The following is a 15,099-nucleotide window of genomic DNA, read 5'->3' on the forward strand; positions in this document are numbered from 1 at the left end:
GGCAAAAGAAATGTAGTAGCTTTTTTGAGTCAAAAGTTATTGCCGAAAAACACTTTTCGTAAAAACGGCTATTTTTGGAGTTTTCCCCTCTGGAGGCTAAACCGTTGACCTGAGGTCAAATCTGAGGACATATCAGCGAAACAGCGTTACAAGAGCTATCGAATGAGCTTTTCCGCGGCGCTGTAGCTCTATCGGTTCCCGAGTTAGCCGTTGGCAGTTTCCAAAATGTTGAAATAGCCAATATTTTACCTTTGGTGACCTCTGGTGACCTGACCTTTGACATGACCTAAAAAGTTACCGAAGTGTTTTCGTCCTTATTTTGGACGTTCTTTCGAATGCCGCTTACTGCGTGTCGCGTACGTGGCCCAGGAGCCGAGTTAGAAGGGGGTTGTTGAGACACCCCTCCCCTACGGCCCGGCGTGGAAGTCGCGGAGCGCCTCCCAGGTGAAGGAAATTTGCCCGAAGGTGTAAAGATAAGACATTTGTGCTTTATTTTAACGTTATAGCATCCTGCGACTTTCAAAGGCCTCCGACATCTACTGTAGCTCTGACACGGTGACAAAGTTGCAAAAAAGTGACTTGAGGTTGGGTCATTCAAAGTGACCTGGTGACCTGACCTTAAAAGTTAGGAGACTCAAACCTGCGCACCATATGTAGAATTGATAGGAGAATAGTCATACCAAATTTGCGGCGCTACGCGCCGCGATTTTCCCGCTATTCACGAAAAACTTCGGGGGGGGGGCGGATAACCGCCCCTCGTTGGTGCGCGGGATATAGGAGGTAGAACAGTTAGCCGTTTGTTTATATCGGTGACCTTGAAAGATGACGTCAGCGGGTGTCTGCCAATCTTCGTCAATACTTATCTTTGAGGATTTTAGCCTCGGCTCTAAGGCAGTTTGATATATTAACCTTTGGGCTCCCTTAGCCCTCGCCGGACCTATTGGTTTTCTAGTCTACATACGCGCCCGCCGAGGGGGGGGGGGAGGGGCGGGAACGATCCCCTCGCCGTTTCGCCTCTGTTGGAGCTAGCGCGTCGCAGAAAAAACGAGCGTGTGGGCCGTTACAAGACGCAGAGATTGATACCCGATTTTAAGGTCCTAGGTCAACCGGTGTCCTCTGAGGTCAAGTCAAGTGCCCCAAGGTAGGGTTCAGTTTTTGGTGGATGACTTCGCAAAAAAAAACGGCCGAAGAGCCGCGATTTTGGCAACATCGTGTTCGCCTCGCTCAGGCGCGTAGAATGATATACTTTTGTTTGGGTCAGATCAACTTAGGGTGTTGACCTTAGGTCACGGTCAGGTCAGCGCCCCCAGGTCACGAAGCTGGTCGAAAGAGGTCATGTCGCATATCATTCGATTCGGCAGGTCTTCCTGAGTCTATTGGTGGCTTTCCCGACTCGCTAGCTTAATTTGATCGTGAGTTATCGACGAAAAACTGATATGACCTTGATGACGTCACAAATGACGTCACGCAAGGTCAACATTGCAAAAGTGACGCATCTAACCTTGCAAGAAGTGCACTAAATCACGATTCTGTGTACTTAAGATAGTTGGAGATCGTACCCGCCTTCCCGGTGCCAGAATAGCAGTTTTCATTTTTACCCATTGACTTATAATGGTGAGGTCACGAAAATGACCTGGCCTCATATGACCTTTAGGAAGAATCCGAGATATACAAGCTGTGAGACTCGCAATGGATATTAGATCTTGCTAGTTTCATTTCCCTGTGAAAGCTCCTCTGGCAGCGAGGGCGTTGCGATGTTGCGACATCTGAAGACCGTGCAGAGGTTCACTTATAACGTCATAGGTCAGTGACCTGACCTGACCCGAAAATGCGGTTGGTTTTAGAAGATTCGACTTGAATCAAAGGTCAGGTATGCCAAGCTTCAGCTCTCTATCGCCAGCGTGTTCGGAGCTATCGTGAAAAAAACTATGGGGGGCGACACCTGCCCCCCCCCCCCCTGGGCCGGCGAGGATTAGAGCCTAAAAAGATAATTTGCTGCACAGCAATGTCTTTAAAATCTACAAAACATTGACACCCCGTGACGTCATCTGTCTCCTGAGCCCTCCCTATGTGGCAACATAGAACCGTAAGCCCCTGCTACCAACCTTACTGCATCTGTTATAGTGGTGCCAATCGAAATCTGGACATTCGGAGTTCCTATTTTGTCCGATGTCCAATTCGGAATTGGTTGGACAAAGGTAGCAGTCTGGACAACATTGGATGATGGCCTGCTACACTTACCTAACCATTTTTATAAAGTAATCGTGTAAAGTATTGATTGGCGAATGGAAAGCTTGTTAAGCTTGCAATATAATGAACACTTTTCGGCTGGTAAAATTACATGATAAGCAATTTAAATGACAGTTTTGAGTGTTGATTGCTGCGTAATTTTCGGACATATTTGGAAGAATGGCTGACTTTAACATTTTTAGACGGAAAATCAACGAAATGTCGGACATTAGACGGATACCTATTAGACATACATTTTCTAAAACTGGCATCACTGCTTTGGGTCGAAAATATTGGCAAAAAAAACTGAGAGCGTTGTTTTTTCGGAGTTATCCCTGTCTTCATTTAAATTCTCACACTATGCTCAAATTTCCCCACGTTAAAAGTTATTTTGCCATATTTAAAAACGAGGTTTCAAAAGCGAATTTCTTGGATTGAAGGCACTGATTAGGTCATTGTATAACAAAAGCCGTAGCGTATTAAGCGCTAGTAATGCAAGATTGTGCGCTGCAATGAAGTTGCAATGACGTGTTGCTGGGCGTTTTTACTTGATAAATTGATTTTTACAGTGTGCGTCAACATCTTCATTCTCTGAAACTTTAAACCCCGTTCATATGATAGCCCTTTTAGTTACGATAATTTCCGTCATTGGTTTTATTGTCATGCCACTTATGGATTTTCCGTATATTTGTTATTCACACTATGTTCAAATTGCCTCACATGTTCAAATTACCCCACCCTACCCTAATGTATAAACGTTACGTTCTTACCCTTGCTCTGACTTTGACCTGACCTGTAAGCTATTTAGTCAAAGAAAGTTATGCCTTAAATTGGCATAACTTTAACAAATTGGTCTTGTTGAGAGGTTTTGATTGCTCTTTTCCCCGTCTTTCTACAACCATCTGTTCGAATGTGAGTCGGGGGGGGGGGCAGAATCTGTCCCCCAGCGGAGCACATATGGTTGAATGCCCCAGCGGGGCGCGTATGGTTGAATGGCCCAGCAGGGCGCGGGTGAAGCAATGAATTTACTGTCATGATGTTACATCGGAGCAGACTTGTAAACGACTCAATTTTTTTTTTAGTCGATTCTTTGTTTGAGTCTGGAAATTTGAATCGATTCATCAAACGACTCATGATGTTAAATTTAATTGATTCGAATCAACTCATGACTCATCAAGTTCCTCGATGAAATGATTCGAATCAACTCATGACTCGAGCAACTAGCCAACGGAATGATTCGAATCAACTCATGACTCACACATTTTGATGAATCGATTCAAATCAACTCATGACTCACACGACATTTTTATTGAACTTATTTCATTCAACCCATGACTCACTATAGGCATTTGTTGATTATTTGACTCAAAGCTATGATAAAATGAATATGCCGCATACCACAATTGTATTCCTTTACATTCCGCTCCTTTACATTATTCTGAAGATTCTATGATGTCATAAAACAAGTTTCTTTTTAAACTTCTATTTCATGGAAAAATGTGCATTTTGTGGTTTATTGGCAGTTGAGCATCGCAATTTTGCGGTTTATAGGTGAGTTTATTTATATTATAGCATAGCCTACAGGTAGTTTATAGGCTATAGGTAGTTTGGGCGTATTTGACTCTATAGACGCCCAAACTCTTATGCTGTTGATTGATTATTGGGACCAAATTGGGACTGGGAGAAGGGGAGGCAGCCGCAGGTGTCAATTCTGACTTCTGACATGTAAAATGTAGGTACCTAGGTAGTGTAGCAGGCACTTGGTTTGGTAAGACTAAGTACCTACCAACTGCCAAATGCTTTTGGCTCATTAGGCGCCTGTGCCTGAGCCTCTGAGGCTCTTGTAAGTCTGAAATATGGAGTTAAGTGATGGCTAAAGCTGAGGGGGTGATCTAGCATTGATTATTAGGGTGTTGATGGTGACTTGTAAACGACTCAAATTTTTTTTGAGTCGATTCTTTGTTTGAGTCTGAAAATTTGAATCGATTCATCAAATGACTCATGATGTTAAATTTAATTGATTCGAATCAACTCATGACTCATCAAGTTCCTCGATGAAGTGATTCGAATCAACTCATGACTCATCGAAAAACGGTTTGATTCTGAGTCGATTCACGAATCAACTCAGAGTCGTTTACAAGTCTGCATCGGAGAGACATAAACTGCGGACAGTGACAGACAGGACTAATGGTCTGTCAGCGCGGATCTGGCCGTACCGTGAGCGGATGACCCACGCTGTGCTGTGCTGTTCCAGCTCGGATCTGGCTGTACCGCGACCTGACCACGCACCCGGTGCTCCAGTACATATCGTGGGTCACGCTGCCCATCGCGCTGATCCTGTTCTCGGCCGGCTTCGTACAAATTGTCTCCAGGTCGGCCATAGGTGAGTGCGCGGTGGTGTCTTCACAATGTTATCATTGGGTGTCACATGCACGTCCGCGCAACACGCCTGTCTCGACCGGACAAAGGCTGTATATGTTACAGTGTGTCCGCGAAATCCGTGAGTTCGCAAAGTCACTCGTTGGTCCTAGGGACTCCGCGGAGTCTTTTTTTTTATAGACCCCTGAGTGTATGCTGGTGACACCCCTCAATTATGACTCCGCGGAGTCACTTCAACTCTCGTGAATCCGCGAAATCACTGCCGTGGTTCCGCGGATTTACTAGAGTTTTCAGTGCGTCCGTGAAGTCACTGAAGAGTCGCGGGGATCTGCGAACTTCCTAGTTAACCCGCGCATGACTGGGGTATTTTCCATAACGCGAGTGACTGGGGGGGGGCTCTCCAGAGCCCCCCCCCCTCCTATCTCCGAAACTACCTGGCCGATCGTCAAAATTCAAACGGCGTCTGATAGCCCTGGAAAAAAATGTCGAACGAAACCTATTTTCATTGACCTCGATGTCACCGATGACGTCACAGGTCAGGTCAAAGTAAAAATTATCGACATTTTTGTTAGTTCACAATTTAGGCTCTGACCGCCGGACCGCCGGTCCGATCAGGCTCATTTTTGGTTTACGCACTCCTTGACGGATGCCTTAGATACCCTGAGGGTACCGAACTTTTGCTTTGAATTTTTAAGGTCAAGGCCAGGCCATCCTAGGTCACGAAAATTGTATATCATGTATCGGTCACGTGACGCATGTTTTATGGTCCATTTTACTCGTAGATTTCGAAAATAGTGTCGTCTGTGTCATTTGAGATCATTGTCAGCTGAATTTACCGGAGGTCAGGTCACTTTCAGGTCAGAAAAGGTCAAATTTTGAAAACGAAATTTTTCAACAAAAAAGGTGCCTATCAGATGCAGTTTGAGCTCAGAAACACAATGGTGCCATTTATATTGCTGTACGACGTCAAAAACGTACTGAAAAATGGATTTGAAAAAACATAATATTGTAAAATTTTGACAATAATGCGAATAACTCGGCTATTTTTGAAGATATTGGGCTAAAACTTGCAAGTGTAGTTCATCAGTGTGTGTTCTATCACATATATTCCGTCTTTTGCGAAAAGTAAAAAACTTTTTGAAAAAAAAATCAAAAAATATATTTTTGTAATTGTAAATTAATATTTTTCAAAATTTTCAAAATTTCGAAAATTCGAGATAGCAGTTCGATAGCTACGTGTATTTGTAGTCCACTCATGCAAAGAAAATGGATCTAGCTTTAAAACTAAGCTCTTGAGAGCGTTTGCCGTATTTCAGTATTTTGCATGAAAATCGGCCGACATGACGTCACTCTGACGTCATTTCCGGCTAAACTATGGTAGCTAGAAAGTTGAAATTTTAACACAAGATGTCAAGTTGATGCCTCTGAGGGTACCGCAAGTTTCGTGTTGATCCGTCAAACGGTTTAGAAGATATTGCTGAAAAACATGAGGGGGGCTCTGTAGAGCCCCCCCCCCCCAGTCATGCGCGGGTTAACCCGCGAGTTGCTGGGGGGGGGGCGTTAAACGCCCCCACTTTTTTCGCCGGGCCATAGCATAAAAACGGCGCGCCGCAGGCGCGCCAAATTTTGGGTACCTGTAGGGAATTGATTGAAGTTTATTGTGACAAAGTTTAAAAAAAAATCGGTCGTAAATTTTTTTAGATATCGAGATTTTAGTGACGTCATGATTTCTGAGTTTTCGACCAAAAACGGCATATGTTCAAAAAATCATATAAAATCACAGAATATGCATACAGACATGCCGTAAACGCCATTAAAGGGACTATCCCACCTTCGAAAAAGTACCGTTTAGGATTCGGAAATGTTACTCATGATATTTTGACGAATTCTGCAAGTTTTTACGCGTTTTCATCGTATACGTTTTGAGATATTGCGACTTTCAGATTTCATCGTGACGTCATTTATATCGAATCTGTGACGTAATGAAGGATTTACTTCATGTCAATGTGAGGGGAAATTTATTGTATAGTATATTGCGACCAGGATATATAGTGGTTTCTGAACCTGGCCGCCAACTTGGCTATCTCAACTCAGAACTAATGCAAAGGTGGGACAGTCCCTTTAAACTGCTAATACCATAAACAATCAAATGGCTATCTCCGATTATTGATTATCGCTCCGCATTTTCCAAAATCTTGAACTGAATCTTGGCAATTTCTCGTGACTACCTCACGACCATGATACATGCATTTCTTAAATTAAACTTTTTGAGCCAAACGCGTACACATATGACAAAATGAATGTCACCATCGTGTTCTACGCCCCAAATTACCCATAAAACATGTGTCACAGGCTGCGAATATCAGTTTTGATTTTCGGGGATATGTGCCTACCCGGTTGACCTGACCTTGACCCTGACCTATGCTTGACTGACCCCTACATGGAGCTGACACTCTTGTAGGCCTTATATGATGGATTGTGCACCGTTTTGACAGTTTATGACGAGAGGCGCCCATTGCGAAGTCCTGAAGTCCATGCTACTGAAAGCCCGATTTCAGGTGTTTGACCTGACCTTGACCCGACCTGTGACCTCAAAATTCAACTTTAAAGTATTCATCTGAAGCGTCTCGTCGCGTTCTTTCGTTTGCCGCCTCGTGCGTTTCGCTGCGCCTATTGGTTCTCGAGTTATCGGCTGGGGGCGTTTAACGCCCCCCCCCCCCCCCCCCAGCAAACGGTGGGTGGCGAAATACCCCAGCAACTGCCGGGTTAATCCGCGGACTAGCGATTCTTTTTCAGTGAATCCGCGAAATGCCGATTCTTTTCAGTCATATACGAGTTAAAATGATTGCAGCGGATTTCAGCTGTCACTATTAGCTAACACTATTCGAGGTGGGTGCGTCTGTCGTCCCGACACGGTGAACATACACACGGTACCTTCGGTCGCTCGTGAAACAAGCAGCTGATCGTGACGAAACTTTCCGTATCCTCGAGCTCATTAATTTTACACCTAACCTAAAAATTCCATGACCCCTGACCCAGCTGACTTTTTGACCCGTGACCTATTTCTCGAGACCATGTTTGGCCAGAATCGCGATTCGGCGTATGCCAGCTCAGATTATCCGCGCGGTTCCAGTCTTTTGTGGTTTTAAACGTCAAACATGTTGTAATGGTGCTGGTGCAATGCAGTATGGCGGATGACAAGGTCACGTTGAAGTCAGGTCAAGGTCAATGACCTTTGATGACCTTGGTTCACTTTTTTAGTTTTACTTGTTTCTAGAGCAGTTTTTGGAGCTGATTTCGAATTTAACAGCTATTTGAACATTTACAAAGTATTTGTGGTGCCTTCGTAACATCTTACGAAGCTGTCAGTGGTAGGCAACACCTACTTTGAATAGCAGGCAGGACGCCTATTGGTTGACCTGACCTAACCTAACCCGACCTGGCATATATTGCATGAAGCTATCGTCTGTGATCAAAACTAACATGAAACTCGTGATTAACACCCCGAAATAACACCTTCACTGTACGAAGTTCTAAAGAGGTCCAACACCCTCACTGTACAGTCGGGTACAGGTTGATGGTCCACTACTCTTTATCCACCGGGTTCCTATGGCCCAGCATTGGCAGCAGCCGCCTGGTACCGGTAGGCTGTGCCGCATGACCCGAAAGTTATGCGGCACAGTCTACCCACGCTGTTTGACATCGGCTCGGGTTGCCGGGTGGAGCGCTTTGTAGACCAGGGCCCCGTTTCATAAAAGGAATTACTTACGGCATTCCGTCAATCATGCCAGATTTGGCGTATTTGATGCCAATTCGGTTTCATAAAGCCGGAGACCGGAGTAATTCACGCCATCGAAATTACGGAGCTTCATTTACGGCAAATGCTCGATTCCGGACCAATTGATGCCATTTGGGTTTCATAAAACGACGTATTTAACGCCAAATATTTTATCATGTTCTTGATATCAGTGGTGTAAACTACGCACAAAAATGTTGCGTGAATTTGAATTAATGTTGAGATTCGAAGCCAATTTCTAATCCATTTTATAATGTTGAGCCCGAGAGGAAGAAAGAACAGCCGGAACGCGAAAAAGGAACTGCAAATCTTCTGTACCAGTCGCTTTTTTGTGGCCACTATCGGAATTTTGTTTATTCGCCGCGCCGCGCCACTTTCGTAGTTAGGCACTTCTGCTTAGCTGACTTTCTGCTGTTTTCATCAAATTGATTTAATAAAGGATGGTCAGCAAAATCACATTGTTTTTTCATAAATATTTTTTAATATTCAAAATAAACATAACTGTTTTATAATTTCTCGTAAAGAAATAAGTTTTGACATGAAATTGTAATTTGTAGGACGCTTGATAAATTACGGTACCTACGCAACTGTGCTTAGTTACGGAGGTGTAAACAATTCCAGTTGTGGCTTTATGAAACGGCTTCATTTGCGCTCCGTAGTTTGAAAGGGTGTGAATTACGGAAAGGTGTAAGTTACGGCAGAGTTTTATGAAACGAGGCCCTGCTGTTGCGTCAGACCAGGGCGAGGGGGAGGGGCTCGTCTCAGTGGTTGGCGTGGGCTGGCGAGTGGTGTGGGGCGTGTTGTTGGACCATGGGAACTGCTCGGGTGTGTATGGTTACGTGCTGCATTGCACATTTTGCGTCGCTTAACAATTGCATTTCTGTTTTTGCTAAGCACAATGCACAGAAGACCCAGCGAATATAATTTACTTTACTTGTGCATTGTGCAAAACGTGATTTGGCACGGTATCGAGGCAACCATAGGTCTTGTGTCTATGCATGATATTTAGGCAATACCACAGATAACAGTACTACTGTTAGCCGTGGCAATACCTTTATGAAAATGGTAGATTGATGCTAGATGTCAATTCGCCTATGCTAAATGTCGGCACGTATTTTTTCCCACGAATTTTTGGAGGGGGGATACGATCGGTTCTATGCGACAAGTGACCACACACACCCAGCCCCAGGTCCGCTCACTCCCTCCCCACATCACCCCCCTCCCCACACTACACTCCAGCCCGCCTCATCCACCAAGCCGAGCCAAATCGGCAGGCCTGACCCTTTACCCCCCCCCCCCCCCTCCCTAGCCGGTGTGACGCAGCGTCCGGTCAAATCGCTCTACCAGGCGACCCAAGCCGGTGTCATACAGTGAGGGTAGACTGTGCCGCATAACTTTCGGGTCGTGCGGCACAGCCTACCGGTACCAGGCGGCTGCTGCCAATGTTGAGCCATAGGAACCCGGTGGATAAAGAGTAGTGGACCATCAACCTGTACCCGACTGTACGAAGTTCTCAAGAGGTCCCGATTTTCCCAACTTCTTGGGTCATTGACCTGACTTGGAAAGTTAAGTAATGACCTTGGACTTTGAAATTGGATATATTCGTCTTTCTCTCGTCATAGGCAACACACTTGATTTTTCGGCGTTTGATCAGGGGTCGCCAAACAGCTGGGCCAGGGGTCCAATTGACCCCCTATACTATGTTGATTATGTGCATTAACATAGAGGCAGCATGCTCTCACCAGAACACACCAGTCAACATCTGTGCACAATCTGGCTACAATTCTAGCTTTGGTGACTCAAGGTAGTCAAGGTTGATCGTATGAGGAGGTCATAATGAGGAGGTCAAGAAATTGACCTGACCTTAGGTCATCGATATCGAAATTCCGAGATAAGCAAATTGTAGCTACCAATGACCTTATTATATCCTGCAACTGTCAAAGGACTCCGTCATCTACTGTAGCTCTGACACGGTGACAAAGTTGAAAAGTGATTTGAGGTCAGGTTTATTCGAAGCGACCTGATGACTTGACCTTAAAAGGTAGGGGGTTCAAATTTGCACACAATGTGTAAAATTGATGCGGGAATAGTCATGCTAAATTTCGCGATGCTACGCGCCCCGGCTTTTTTCCTTATTTACGAAAAATTTTCAGGGGGCGGATATAATATACGTCCCCCTCCGGTCAGTGCGCGGGTTAACTACCATTCGCAATTGTGAGCTTGAGGTCCAATCAGGTAGTTACTTAACTATTTACAGCAAATACCCACGTTTGAAGTGGAAGTGTGCGACGCACAAGTTTTTATAATCTAAGAATATATTATTTAGGAGAAAATATAAAATTATAAAGCTAGCAGGGTACCTACGTAGCAATGTAACATAAAACTTACCAAATGTCGCGAAGTTTTCATTCCGATAGACTGATATTGCCATGCCGGCCAACAGGGGCGCACCCAGGATTTTCCAGGGGAGGGTGCCCGGGCTCAAAAGGGCACCCTCCTCCGTATTCCGCTTGCCAGGGGGCCTTTTCTCTATCGAGGGGCCGGCAAATGGCCTACTTTTTGACGGCCTCTATGTTTTTGTGATGTTCTTAGCGTTATAAGTAAAGTTTAACCCTCGCCCTGGCAGGGGGGGTTGATGCGACCCCCCCCTAAGGTTTTTCAAAGATAGCGTAAGATCGGCGGCGCGCAGCGCCGCTGAATTTGGCAAAGCGGCGGCCAACGCACAACAGTACCACCATATCGGCAACATGATTCCAATTGTCTTTGAGCCTCTACGAATAATCGGCATAAGAACTAAATAACGTTTTTTGGACATTCTCTGAAAAAACGAGTCGGTATTCCGCGGATTCACTGAAAAAGAATCGCTATTTCGCGGATTACCTAGGAAGTTCGCAGATCCCCGCGACTCTTCAGCGACTTCACGGACGCACTGGAAACTCTAGTGAATCCGCGGAGCCACGGCAGTGATTCCGCGGATTCACGAGAGTTTATGTGAGTTCGTGGAGTCCGTAAGGAGTTCGCGGAAACTAGTAATTTCGCAAACTCACGGATTTCGCGGACGCACTGTAACATATATACTGTATAGCCAGTACATACATTGCCTCTACCGGTACCTACAGCTGCCATCCGCTTCCCGGTTCGGGCTTAGCACCGCTGATGGTTTATTCGACAAAAGCTGAACCAAGGCCCTAAATACAAGCTGAACCTTTGCCGCTCTTGCGCCGGTTTTTATGCATGTGCCAACAGGAACCAGCAGAATCTATTTTGCCGGCCCTATCTATAGTGGTATGATTTCGTTTTATATGATTCAGTTATTCATTCAAGCCTATGCTATGAATGACATGGCCGAAGAAAAGTAAGTTCCCATTTCGCTGCGGGTCGTTCCGTTCGGCCCACTTTTGTGTCACCAGTCATAGCTACTTGTGGGTCATAGCCACGCCCCGTGATACCACTTCTCCATTCCTCCGGAACTGTCACGGAGCGCCATACCCCCTCCCGACCCCTTCCGACCCCCTCCGCCGCCCACTGGACTCACTTCACCCCCAGCAGCTGCCGGGAGTAATTGTTCAATGACAGCGGGGGCAGGGCGCTGGGACCCCACCCCCCACCCCTCTCTCGTCGCGTTTCTATCGGCGTCTGGACGGTTTGACGGTGTGCCTCGTGCCGCCCCGGCTGCCGCAGGCTCTGGTATTCCTGAAATGAAGACGATCCTGCGCGGCGTGCCTCTGGGCGAGTACCTGACGTTCCGCACTCTGGTGGCCAAGGTGGTCGGCCTCACCGCCTGTCTCGGCTCCGGCATGCCGCTGGGCAAGGAGGTCAGTGCACGGAGACGCCGGCCCGCTGGACGGCAGTGGGACGGCATGGTGGTCGGCAGTGGGACGACATGCTGGACGGGAGTGGGACTACATGGTGGACGGGAGTGGGACGACATAGTTGATGGACGGGAGTGGGACGACGTAGTTGATGGACGGCAGTGGGACGACATGGTGGACGGGAGTGGGACGACATAGTTGATGGACGGCAGTGGGACGACATGGTGGACGGCAGTGGGACAACATGGTGGACGGGAGTGGGACTACATGGTGGACGAGAGTGGGACGACATAGTTGATGGACGGGAGTGGGACGACATGGTGGACGGGAGTGGGACGACATGGTGGACGGGAGTGGGACGACCTGGTGGGTTGCAGTGGGACGATATGGTGGACGGCAGTGGGACGACATGATGGACGGCAGTGGGACGACATGCTGGACGGGAGTGGGACTACATGGTGGACGGGAGTGAGACGACATAGTTGATGGACGGGAGTGGGACGACATGGTGGACGGGAGTGGGACGACATAGTTGGTGGACGGCAGTGGGACGGCATGGTGGACGGCAGTGGGACGACATAGTTGATGGACGGGAGTGGGACTCCATGGTGGACGGGAGTGGGACGACATGGTGGACGGCAGTGGGACGACATAGTTGATGGACGGGAGTGGGACGACACGGTGGACGGGAGTGGGACGACATGGTGGACGGGAGTGGGACGACATGGTGGACGGCAGTGGGACGACATGGTGACGGGAGTGGGACGATATGGTGGACGGGAGTGGGACGACATGGTGGACGGGAGTGGGACGACATGGTGGACGGGAGTGGGACGACAGAGTTGGTGGACGGGAGTGGGACGACATAGTTGATGGACGGGAGTGGGACGACATGGTGACGGGAGTGGGACGACATAGTTGATGGACGGGAGTGGGACGACATGGTGGACGGGAGTGGGACGACATAGTTGATGGACGGCAGTGGGACGACATAGTTGATGGACGGGAGTGGGACGATATGGTGGACGGGAGTGGGACGACATGGTGGACGGGAGTGGGACGACATGGTGGACGGCAGTGGGACGACATAGCGCTATCCGGCTGGGACGGGGCGCCGGGCCGCGAGCACTGCCCAGGCTCAGACTGTAATACCCACAGCTACCTATTGCTACAGCTTCAGGACAACGGGAACAACGGAAGGGACGGGAGGACAACGGGAGGAACGGGAGAAACAGGAGGAACAGGAGGGTAACGGGAGGTGGGGAGCGGTGCGACAACTGCGTCAGAAAAAACGGGTAGCCGTGCGAGGATAACTGGCAGCGAGAGAAAACAGCGACGAACATTCACATTTCGCTTTTCCAACAGAAAAAAACGTTTAGCAATTATGCTATACCTCCTGAAATCCGCATGTACAAGACGCTTAAGCGATATTAACGTGTTTTTAAGAGCTTTCCAATCATTTTTGTGTGGCTTATTTTTGTGTTTGTTTTCTCAACTTGTGCCACTGGGGAAAGTAAACTGTTCAATTTAGCACGCTCTGATCTTGTCGATGACACCGCCTTTTCCTGCTCGACACGTTTCAGGGTCCTTTTGTCCACATCGCTAGCATCGTGGCCACCTTGCTCACGAAGCTCATCACCTCCTTCAAGGGCATCTACGAGAACGAGAGCAGGAACAGCGAGATGCTGGCGGCGGCCTGCGCCGTCGGCGTGGCCTGCAGTTTCGCGGCTCCAATCGGAGGTCAGGGAACGGGGAGGGGCATCACGACGGAGCGAGCGAAGCGAAGTATTTCGTTATCGGAGCGAACAAGCGAAGTGAGAAAAGCAAACCTTTTCGTATAATAGCAGAAACTAGAGTGACCCGCGTGCTCGAAACGCAAAGAAGAGTTATTTTCGACCCATGAGTGTTGAGTTGGTCCCGTATCGACTGGTTGCCCCTTGGCTGAGAAAGAGCAGAATCATTTCGATCGATTCCCTTTTGACAATTACATTTTGTTTTGGAGACAAGATGCATCTCACAAAGGTGCCTGCATCGGATTATCATGCGTTCTTCTCTGAAAGGATTCGAAAACTGGGCAATGTTATTAAAAGCAACAGATGAATTGCGCTAAAAAAAGATCACGTAATGGTTTGGAGCTGGTATATTTTGAAGAATTTGTTGTTTATCATGCGCAAATGATGAGTGAATCATAGTAAAATCAAATGCTATAGTTTCAGCCGTTTTCATGACGGCCAACTGGAACAAATTTGGTGTAGATTTATTAGGTGCACGTTTGGTGAGGATTTGGTTCAAATCAGGTTCAGGGGGGGGGGGGGGTATGCACCCTCCTATGGTTTTTCGCAAATAACTTGCATAAAAAGTTAACTTGCATAAAAAGTTGATCGCGACGAAACTTTCAGTTGCCTCGCATTGATCAATTTTACATCGACTCTAAAAATTTCATGATCATGACCCAAATGACCTTTGACCTGTGACCTACTTTTCGAGACCATGTTTGGCCAGAATCGCGATCCGGCGTATGTCGGCTCGCATTACCCGCGCGTCTGCAAGCTTTTCTTGGTTTCAAACGTTCAAACATGTGATTTGATGTTGGTCCGATGCATTAGGGTGGATGGCAAGGTCACCTGAAGGCCAGGTCAGGTCATTGATCTTTGTGACCTCGGCTTACTTTTTCGAGCTTTACGTGTTTCTGGGCTAGTTTTTGGAGCTGAATTTGAATTTAGCAACCATTTGAACATTTACAAAGTAGTTATGGTGCCTTCACAACATGTTACGAAGCTGTCAGAGGCGGTTGACACGTACTACGAATACCCGTCACGATCCCTACTGGCTGACCTGACCTGACCTGACCCTACCTGGTCTAAATGCTTAAGATATCATCGG

General features: G+C 47.1%; 1 protein-coding gene across 1 annotated transcript in view; it reads left to right on the forward strand.

Moving 5' to 3' along the window:
- LOC122377464 (chloride channel protein 2-like) overlaps positions 1-15,099 on the forward strand; it is a 103,971-nt gene that overhangs the window by 53,894 nt on the left and 34,978 nt on the right. The window contains exons 3-5 of the mRNA XM_043357518.1: positions 4,484-4,612; positions 12,086-12,219; positions 13,800-13,956. Of these exons, the coding sequence (XP_043213453.1) occupies positions 4,484-4,612; positions 12,086-12,219; positions 13,800-13,956 (420 nt within the window). The remainder of the gene's footprint in view (positions 1-4,483; positions 4,613-12,085; positions 12,220-13,799; positions 13,957-15,099) is intronic.

This window comes from Amphibalanus amphitrite, unplaced genomic scaffold, assembly GCF_019059575.1.
Source record: "Amphibalanus amphitrite isolate SeventyFive unplaced genomic scaffold, NRLGWU_Aamphi_draft 000045F_arrow, whole genome shotgun sequence".
NCBI classification, from domain to species: Eukaryota; Metazoa; Arthropoda; class Thecostraca; order Balanomorpha; family Balanidae; genus Amphibalanus; species Amphibalanus amphitrite.